This window comes from Typopeltis vanoorti, chromosome 23 (genome assembly GCF_054136105.1).
Source record: "Typopeltis vanoorti isolate ZY-2024b chromosome 23, IOZ_Tvanoo_1.0, whole genome shotgun sequence".
Lineage (NCBI taxonomy): Eukaryota > Metazoa > Arthropoda > Arachnida > Uropygi > Thelyphonidae > Typopeltis > Typopeltis vanoorti.
Genome location: NC_143571.1, coordinates 45,303,594 through 45,314,553, shown reverse-complemented (window position 1 = coordinate 45,314,553; position 10,960 = coordinate 45,303,594). Strand labels below are relative to the sequence as shown.

The following is a 10,960-nucleotide window of genomic DNA, read 5'->3' as shown; positions in this document are numbered from 1 at the left end:
TAACAGCATGCAAGATATATATATATTTTTTATTTTTTTTTTTCATCTTCTATCTAAAAGATAGGGTAATCAATTTCATTTTAATTTGATGATTTCAAATGGAATGCCCCTATCTGAAAAGAATGAAGCCAAAGGTATTATAATTCAATAAGACTAAGTCTCTTGTTTCAGTTTATGGAGGAGATTTTGTAACTTTAAATTCTAAAGCAGAAATATCTGTTTGATAAATGCAATTTAAATGATAAATTATTCATAAATAAAAGACAACTAAATCACATTTTTCATCATATTTTAATTTTATCACTGACATCTTCCAGAAATAAAATCAGAAGGTGAAGCTAATTGCGATTTTTCCACAAGCCATGATTCTTTGTCTGGTGGTATCTGTAAAAGAATAAATACAAGTATATAAATATAGATATTATATAATGACAGAAAAAAATTATTCAAGCAAATGCTATGACAGAATTTCATGCTGACTGGAGCATTGCCCAGTTAAACAAGGCCTCCATTGTTTTTGCTAAGAAACCAGGATGAATAGCAAAAAAATCAGCTACTGGAGCAAAAAAAAAAAAAAAAAGAGCTGGTTGAGGAATTGGATAAGTACCAGATTGACATAATAGGGATGACTGAAACAAAAAAGACAAAAACTGGCAAGATCTTTCTAAGCAATAAATACAAAATGTTTATATTCAGGCAATAATAATCAGGGAAAAGAAGGAGTAGCTAAAGTATTCACCATTAAATACGAGACTCTTCTTGAATGGCAGGAAATATCAAGTAGAGTGATATGGGCAAATATCAGAATGGGGAACTGGACAATGAGACTTATTTGTGCCTATGCCAACTATGGCAGAAGTGGAGGTTTTGAGGTTTTACAGAAAGCAACTGACACAATGAAAAAAGAAAAATATAATAATGGCAAATACCTGTTCGATTTCTGCTCAGGACATGGATTGGTTATTACTAACATAATGTTCCAACATAAAAATCTACATAAATTCACATGGAGAGAAGAGGCAAGGAATAAGAAAGTCTCATTGACTATGTTATTGTTGACAGTGATGTTTTCTTGCTGGTGCAGGACACTGTACACTCTAGAGGATTTGAAATTGGAAGTGATCACCATTTAGTCTTGAGCAGATATAAAATTGAATTTCATATTGAAAAGAAGAACATGTAAGAAAGATTTAAAGCGAAAAAAAAAGTTGAGCAGCTCTCAGATGTGAAATGTAGACTAAAATACACAAACATTATTCAAGAAAAAAATAAAAGAGTTTGAGAATAGAAATCAAACCTTGGAGATTCAGTCGCAAATCCTGAAGAAAACATTGATTTATTCAGCCAGAGAGGCATGTGGTAAGGTTGACTTCAAGGACAGAAAAATAAAACTCCAAAGTGGACACAGGAAGTTAAAGGAACAGTGAAGGAAAAGAAGAAAGCATATCAAAAGTTCTTCCCTAATAAGTCAGCTTGTGCTACCTTAGAGAATACAAAGAAAGCTAAACACTGTGTAAAACTAACTAAACAAAAGTTGTGGAAAGATTTTGGTAAGGACATAGAAAATAAATATCAAGAAGATGGCAAGATATTCTGGAGGTTGTTGAAAAATCTCAGAAATGGAAGAAAGAGTGATGTAAAAGGAATTAGAGATGATAAAGGTGACATGAAAACTGGAGAAAAGATAACTTTGATGTATGGAGTAATTACTTCGAAAAATTGCTAAATGAAACAAGCAGGGACAGTATAGTGGTAAAAAACACTCAGCAGGAATCAGGAATCAATCAGGAATATATATCCATACTTAAAATAGAAAAAACCATCAAAAGCCTGAAATGTGGAAAGCAGCAGGAGTAGATGATATTCTACCAGAAATTCTCATGTATGGAGGTATAAAAGTCTTGCAGGAGCATCACTGCATAGCTCAGAAGGCATGGAAAGAGGGAAGAATTCCAGATGATTGGAGTAGAGCTCTCATAATACCCATAATATCAAATGGAAATAAAACTGAATGTGACAATTAGAGAGCTATTTCCCTACTGAGTGTTCCTGGTAAGATTTATGCAAGTATACTTGAGAAATGGTTAAGGATTGTGGAAAGGAAACTTGGTGAAGAACAAACTGGATTCAGACCAAATAGAGGCTGTCAGGATCAGATTTTCACTTTACAATAAATAGTTGACAAATCGTGGGAATATAACAAAATTCTGTATTTAAGCTGCTTTGAGTTTGACAAGGTGCGAAGAGAAAAGTTATTCAAAATGCTACAGTCATATCGTGTCAGTGGGGTATTATATCAAGCAATCTTCAGTTTTTATTTCAGTTGTAAATCAGCAGTTTGAATTGAAGTAGGTATAGGAAGATGGTTTGATACTAAATCTGGTGTCAGACAAGGATGTACATTATCCCCTCTGTTATTACCTATATGGATCACATTATGAAGGAAAGCAGTATTGAACCTGATATCAAAATTGGAGATGTTAATCTCAGCTCTTTACTTTATGCAGATGATGTTATACTTCTACATAAATCCAATACAAGTCCAAGATTCTTTAACTAAATTGAATAAAATGTAACAGACTTAGTATGAAGGTCAGCAAGAACAAAACAAAGACAATGAAAATAGGTAGAAGCATTGAAAATATCAACTGCATCATGAAAGGAGAACCTACAGAATAAGTAAAACATTTCAGCTACTTAGGACAATTTTTAGTGAAGACTGTAAATTAAACATGGAAATAGAGAACAAAATCAACAAAGCTGGTATGATAGGAAGTTAAATGAATAAATTTATATGGAATAAGATTGAAATTAGTCAACTAAATTAGCTGTATATAAGACAGTGTTCAAACCAATTTTAACTTATGAATCTGAGAGTCCTGAGAAAGATTAGGGACATGAAGAGATGGCATCAATGGCAATATCATATTAAAAGCAAGTATATTAGGAAAATCCAGGAATGTGTTAGCAAAGCTAATCTCAGGTGGTATGGTCACAAACAGAATGGGAGAGAAAAGATTAGCAAAACAAGTGTTCTCTGCACAGGTTGGCAGGAAAAAGACCCAGAGGAAGACCAAGATATAGGTGGACTGATACAGTAAAAATGCCTTAGAAGACAAAAATATAAGATCTGATAATGCTGGAGTCTTGACAGGTAAGATTGATTTGGAGGAAAATTGTTGATAGGAAGTTAGTAATGATGTAAGTTTGTCATGTAGCACTATCATATTATTGTGTAAACCCTTTGAAGGTACATGCCAGGAATTTGATGATGATGACATAAAAATGTTAGTTTGTGGCTATGCATGAATTAACTATCTTTGTGCAGAAAGGTAACACATTTGAAAAAAACCACAATCCCAAAGATGAAACAGTACAGTCTGTTGCATTATCCAACAGATAATGCAACATTATCCTAATAGTTATATTATAACACCCCAATACTTATACTGTAATCTTTATAATCAGTATTAAACTGTTCATTATTTCTCAAACATGTTTTAAACCAGGCTAGGTCTTATTAGAAAGTAGTGGTCTGCTTCATGGATATTTTTTACCATATCTAAGTTTCAGATATGGCAAAAAATGTCAGTGAAACAGTGATATAATGGCACCTACTTCAGAAACATAATGACACGTAAGAAATAATGAAAAGATTTACTGATTTCAACTTAAAAAACTTCAGATGCATTTATCTTTATTTCTTGCAAAAGTTTCAGCCAAGTTTCACAGCCATCTTTGGTGCAAACAATTAAATGACAGAGCTGTCCTAAGAAGCAAAGTCAATTTCTAGTTAAATGTACCTAGTCTAGCCATAAATACTATTACAACTTGAACAGCCCATAAATCTTTAATATATGAGTAAATCATTTACAGTTTTCATTACAAACCATATGTATAACATGCATATAGCAGCACTCAATGTTCGAAATGTTCCCCTTTTTCCTTCACGCAAGCCAAAAGTGTTGTATCGATATGTGGCTTGACACAAAAATCTGTGGGGACCACATATCGATGGCGGCACACACGACATCCAATGGAAACGCTGCCATTGCTTCCTCTTAATCCACCTTCAGGCTGGTGATGCTGGGGTGTTGTTTCTTGAAGGCTACTCTTACCAAGCTCTGACTAAAATTTGAAGTTCAACAGATTTGGTCCAGGACTTCCAGATGGCCAATCAGATGGTGATACATGGTTGGACACATTTGCCTCCAACCAGAGTTGTGTGGGCTGTTGGAAGGTCAACTGAAAAAAGTTGCATTTCTGTGAGAAAGGTTTTTGATTCCTTTCTTACAGAAATCTAACTTGGATATCCCTCCACTAAACCACCACTGATGTGGGTGATGACCTCTCTGAATCCTGGATGTTATGGCACATGATGTGTGACCATCTGGAGCATATACCAGATTGTTTTGGCAGTCAAACAACTCTTCAGTGGTGAAAATCTTCTCATCTGTGAAGAGGATATCGCTGTGTCTGTTGTTTGCATACCACTGGAGAGTGCCTTTGATTTTATCACCTTCTGCTGCATAAGTTGTGGTGTTAGCAAGTGTTCAATAGAATGACAATAGGTTCTCGCCCCTAGGTCATCAGTTAGTACACACGACATAGTTCTCTGCAAAATTTTCATCTCTCATAACTGTTTAGGATATCATACCGAAAAGAAATGCGTGGAAAAATTTTTTAAAAGAATCCAAGTCGAGTTGCTTTCAGTGATGAATGGTAGTTCCAAATGCACAAATATTATTGCAGAAAAAAATGAAACAGTCTGAACACAAGAGTCAAACTTTGGTTAATCAATGGCAAACTCTGAAGATAACAGTGTGTGTGCAAGTCTAGAAAAATCGGAACCCAGGGTGTTAGAGGCAGTCGTGGAAAAAAAAGCACATTGAAGGTTCCTAGCAAGTTAATCAGAATGTGCTCTCAGAGAATACAGAGGAAAAAAAGTGAGCTAAGCTGTGTGCAAAAGTAGCTAAGCATGGAAAGACTGTGGTAAGAATATTAACCATTTAACTGCTACGGCTGAGTTAACTTGAGCACGGAAAAAAATGGCAAACTTGCTATGATCGAGTTAACTCGATTTTTCATCCTGCGCACAGCCAAATCGGCCTTACAGAACACACAATTGATTGGTAGTAGAGGTTTGGGTGGAGACTGAGAGTTGTACAGTAGGTGTCCTCTCGCGATGAGTCTCCAGACTCCTTGAAGGTGTCACAAATAATAATAATAATATGCAGCACAATGCATAAACCACATGACTGCAGGGATTTCAGTGATGTCACAATATGGCGTCTACCAGTAAATATCCACGTTATCTTACTGATGATCAAATTGATGAATTGTTAACAACAAATGAGTTGAGAAAAGAATTATCCGAGTTAAGTGAATCAGTAGAATATAAAATCAGCAGTTAAAGGGTTAAAGATAAATATCAGGAAGATATTCCTGATACTGTATTTATCTTTCTGGAGACTAGTGAAAAAGCTTATAAATGGAGGAAAGAGTACTGTAAAAGAAATCATGTGATATGAAACCTGAAGATAAATATATTCTAGATGTTTGGAGTTATCTTGAAAGATTGCTAAATGAAACAAGACATTCTAAAAAACATTCAAGAGGAATGCATTCAGAGGATAAATATCAATAACTGAGGCAGGAAAAACCATTAAAAACCTGAAATGTGAAAAGGCAGCTGGAGTAGATGCCATTAAGCTAGAAATGTTCAAATATAGAATTATAAAATTTTTCAGTTGCCACAGAGAGACCACACTCCTACCAGGCATGTCCCCCAGGTGGCGGATGGGGGAAACCCAAACAGGTTGCTCTGAATAAAGAATAAAGAGCAGTGGAACAAAGAACGTAGCAGAGGCATGGCAAGCCGGCTACATTATTATGCCAGTAACTTGCATGAACCGTAGAAAATCTACAAACAGAAAAAATGCTACTGCATGCAGGACAGCCGACGTGCCTACTCGAGAACCATATAGAGTGGGTGAGAAATCAGTAATGTGATCAGTAAAAGACGTGAAACATGTAGCAACCCTCAACATAAGATCATTATACTGAGTTGGAAAACTGCAGATAGCCCAGGAAAATTTAAAGACTGAAATGGAATATTTTAGGTATATCAGAGACCATTGGTATGAAGAAGTATTTATGGATTTATCAGAAGGAAGACTATACTTATCAGGAGAAAAAAAAGATAACATACACAGAGAAGAAGTAGCATTATTAATTGAAAAGAAATTTACACACTCAATAATTGAAATAAAACCAGTATCGCCTAGAATAATCACAGCTAAATTTCAAGTAAAAGAAAGAGGTCAAATAATTAAAGTTTCGATTTTGACACCACCCATGAAATATTAACTGCCAAAGTGAAAATAAAATTTAACAGGAAAAATAATACCAGTAAAGAAGAAAGATTCAATCTATCAAAACTAAAAGACAGCTCAATCAGAAGTCAATTTTCAGAACAGATGCACCTGAGATTAACCTCCCTCATCTCTCAGAACAGTGGAAAATACTGGGAAGAAGGAAGAGTGCTATCAAATGCAAAAGACATTCTAGGTAACAAACCCAAAATAAACAATCAGTGGATAACCCAAGAAATCCTAAACACAGAAGATAAAAGAGAATCCAAGATACTTATAAACCAACAAAACAACAAAAAGAATAGAGAAAAATACGAAGCATAAAAAATAAAGTTGATAACCTGTGCAAAAAAAAAAAGCCAACGAAAAATGGCTAGAAGAAAAAGCTAAAAAATGCAAAGAAGCATATCAACAAAACAACCTAAAAGTTTTCTGTGACACTACAAGAGAAATTATAAAGGAATTCTCAGCAAAAGCAGTAACAATAATACACATCAAGATGACTGAAACAGGGGATATTGAAGAGATAAGGAAAATTTGGTCGAACCATTTTAAGATTATCTTCCATCAAGAAAATAAAACTACAATGCCAACAATAGGACAAATTAATGATCACCCAAAAATTTTAAAAGAAGAAGTTAGATATGTCATAAAACAAATGAAAAATAAAGCACCAGGTATTGATACTATCCCTACTGAACTGTAGTCATATGGAGACAGCACATCAACAGAATAGGATTGTTAAATATTCAACAGGAGAGATACCAAATGACTGGAGAACTGGAAAGATCATCCCAATATACAAGGAAGGAGACAAAAGAGATTGCAGAAATTACAGACCAATCAATATACTCTCTCACAGCTATAAAATATTCATAAGAATTATACAAAATAGATTATACAATTTCACAGGGGTTGATAGGCACAGAACAAGCTGGTTTCCGAGGAAACCATTCAACAATAGACCAGATTTTTGCATTGCACCAACTAGCAGAACTCAGCTGGGAAGACCATAAAGAACTATATCATTGTTTTATAGACTTTAAACAAGCTTTCGATAGCATCGATAGAGAAATTCTTAAAGTTTTACTAGAAAAAGAAATAGATAAATATATAATACAGTTTCTGTGTTATATATTTATGCAATAATTAAAAAGAACACACTCACAACAGAACCCAGAGAGAGAGATCCAAAAAGGAGTAATGCAAGGATGTCTACTATCCCCATGCCTATTCAATATATATCTAGAAGAAGTTGTAAAGAATGCAATAGATAATGAGCCTGGAATCAATATCCAAGGCTTAAATATAAATAATATGAAATATGCAGATGATCTTGTTCTTACTGCAAGAACCCAAAATGAATTACAAAGACTGGTAAACAAACTAAATGAAAACTGTAAAAATATATGACATAGTAATAAATATACAAAAGACAAAAGTGATGAAAACAGGGGGGAACAAAACTAAAATCTCAGTTGCCCTGAATGGAGAACAAATAGAACAAGTAGATAACTTCATATATCTTGGATCAAAACTAACAGAAACAATCAAACACAGAACAGCGATAGGATGGACCACCATGGGAAAATTACAGAAAATCTGGAAAACAAACAAGATATCTAAACAAGCCAAAATCAAATTATACAAATCAATAATTATACCAACAGTTAACTACGGAGTAGAAGTATGGACAATTAAGAAAAGAGAAGAGAAAAAACTGTTGGCATTTGAAATGAAATGCTTAAGAAAAATAAACAAAACAAGTTGGATAGAAAAGAAAACAAATAGCACAGTTAAACAAGAATTATCATATAAGAAGACAATATTAGAAAAAATGAGAAAACAACAACTGAGATGTTCAGCCATTCTGCAGACAGACTACCTAACATCCTAATAAATACCCTTACAACCAAAAAAAAAAAAGAAGAAGAAGAAGACCCGGGAGAACAAAAATCACCTGTTGAAATCAATAAAGAACATTTTAGGATGTAGAACTTATAATGAACTTTTTTGAAAAGCAAGGAATAGAGAAGATTGGAAGATCCTGCTCAATGGAAAACTCAACCTGTCTTAAACAGAAGAGCAAGAGGAGACGAAGAAGAAAGTGGATAATTCAAATGGTCTGGTCAAATTTGAGATGGAGTAGAATACTCATAGTAACCATCTGTAAAAGGGAAAATAACAATTGAATGTGAGAATTAAAGGAATTTCATTACTGAGTGTTCCAGTTAAGATTTATACAGGCATCTGTGAAAATTTCCTCAGGAAAAATCTGTGGAAGAGAAACATGGAAAAGAACAAGCTGGGTTCAGACAAAATAGGGGTTGATAGGATGACATTTTTGTTAGAAAAATCATTGAATATAACAAGGATCGATCTGTATTTGAGGTCTGTACGAAGGAGGTCCGAAAAGTTCTCGGCCTAACAATGAAAAAAAGAATTTATAATTTCAAAATTATTTTTATTTTTCAACATAATCTCCCTTAAGACTAATACATTTATTCCAGCGATGCTCAAGCACCATTATCCTGTCCCTGTAGTGGTTCTCAGTAAGATCTGCAAAATACCCCTCTACAGCTGCAATCACCTCTTGATTCGAAGAAAAACGCTGACCAGTGAGGAAGAGATAGAAGTCAGAGGGAGCCAAATCTGGGGAATAGGTGGGTGGATGTTCCAACAATTCATAGTGCAGATCTTAATTTTCCGATTGCAAAGCACCTTTGTGTGCAGGTGCATTGTCCTGATGAAATATGATCGTTTTCTTCTGCAAACCGGGTCTTTTCTCACGAATTTTTTCTTCTAGACTGGTTAAAAGATCGGAATAATATTCCCCAAGTTATTGTTTTACCCTTTTCAAGATAATTAATAAACAAAATGCCTTTAGCATCCCAAAACACCAATGCCATTACCTTTACTGCTGAGGGAACTGACTTTGTCTTCTTTGGCACTGAACAACGGCTTCTGTCCACCACTTTGACTGCTGTTTGGATTCTGGTGTGTAACGGTGAATCCAAGTCTCATCCGTAGTAATAAATCGACACACAAAATCAGTTTTATTCTTGTTAAAAAGTTCCAAGCACTGTTTTCAGAGATTTTCATGTGAGTGCGTTTTTGATCTGCTGTGAGTAAGCACGGCACCCATCTTGCCCAAAGCTTTTTCATTTGCAATTCTTCGTGCAAAATATATCGTACAAGTTCTTTTGAAATGCGTATAGTCTCAGCAATTTTACACACTTTGACTCGCCAGTCATCCAATATCATATCGTGCACTTGATCAATGATTTCTAGTGTTGTTACACTTTTTGGACATCCATCACATGGATCATCTTCAAGGCTGGTACCACCATGTTTAAGCTTGGCAGCCCCTTTCTTAATTGTCAAAAACAAAGGAGAAGAGTGCCTGTAAACTTTTATGAACTTCGAATGAATTTTTTTTTTTGGCATTAAACCTTCTTTTACAAAGAATTTTTTAACCACACGATACTCAATGTTATCCATTTCAAGGGATACAGACATCAGTTTTGCTTCAGACAGCTGTATAAAAAAACCTACTTAACTGAATGACTTGCAATTTCAACATGGATGCTTATGACAGATGTACCAGCTTAGAAAACAAAAATCTTGCCGATATTGTTGCAATCTATGGTTGAGGCCGAGAACTTTTCAGACCACCCTCATATATACTTGGAAGACATATAATGAAACCAAGAGAAAAGCCGATATTGTTGCGATCTATGGTTGAGGCCGAGAACTTTTCAGACCACCCTCGTATATACTTGGAAGATATATAATGAAACCAAGAGAAAAGCTATTCAAAATCCTACAATTATATAGGCTAAATGGTACACTATATCAAGCAACACATAGTCCATATTTGAAATATAAGTTAGCAGTTAGAATTAAAGGAAGAAGTACAGGAAGATGGTTTGATGTTAAATGAAGTGATAGAAGGGTGCACATTATCCCTGCTGTTCTTCATCATTTATATGGATTACATTATGAAGAAAAGTGGCATTAGGACTAATATCAAAATTGGAGATATTCAGCTCAGCTGTTTTACTTCATGAACATTATGCTATACTGATAAATTGTTGTACTAGTCTGCAGGATTCCCAACTAAATTTAATAACATTTGTAATAAATTTAGTATGAAACTCAGTAATAAAAAGAAAGGCTATGAAAATAAGCAGAACTGACATCATCAACCACTTCCTGAATGGAAACTCTATAGAACAGGTAAAGTATTTCAACAATTTAGGCACAAGTTTTAGTGAGGATAGCAAATTAAATTATAGAAATAGACATGAATTAGAAAAGACAGAATAGCAGGGAGTCAACTGAATAAATTTATATGGAATAAATTAGTTAAAAGACTAAACTGGCTGTATGTCTATTAGATAGCATTCAAACCAGTTTAAACTTATGGAACTGACAACTATCTTAGACTAAAAGGCTTAATTAAAGACTGGGAGCCACAGATGTGAGAATTCTGAGAAAAATTAGGATAGTGAATAGATGGCATCAGTGATAGAACCATATTAAAAATGTGAATATCAGGAAGGAATATGAGATTGTTAGCATTG

General features: G+C 34.4%; 1 protein-coding gene across 2 annotated transcripts in view; it reads right to left on the bottom strand.

The window, feature by feature from the left end:
- Positions 1–272: 272 nt before the first annotated feature.
- Positions 273–10,960, bottom strand: part of LOC150093813 (SAC3 domain-containing protein 1) — a 120,962-nt gene continuing 110,274 nt past the window's right edge. For both annotated transcript variants that reach the window (XM_090412985.1, XM_090412984.1), the window contains one exon: positions 273–384. In XM_090412985.1, the coding sequence (XP_090269111.1) occupies positions 301–384 (84 nt within the window). In that variant the 3' untranslated portion in view covers positions 273–300. The remainder of the gene's footprint in view (positions 385–10,960) is intronic.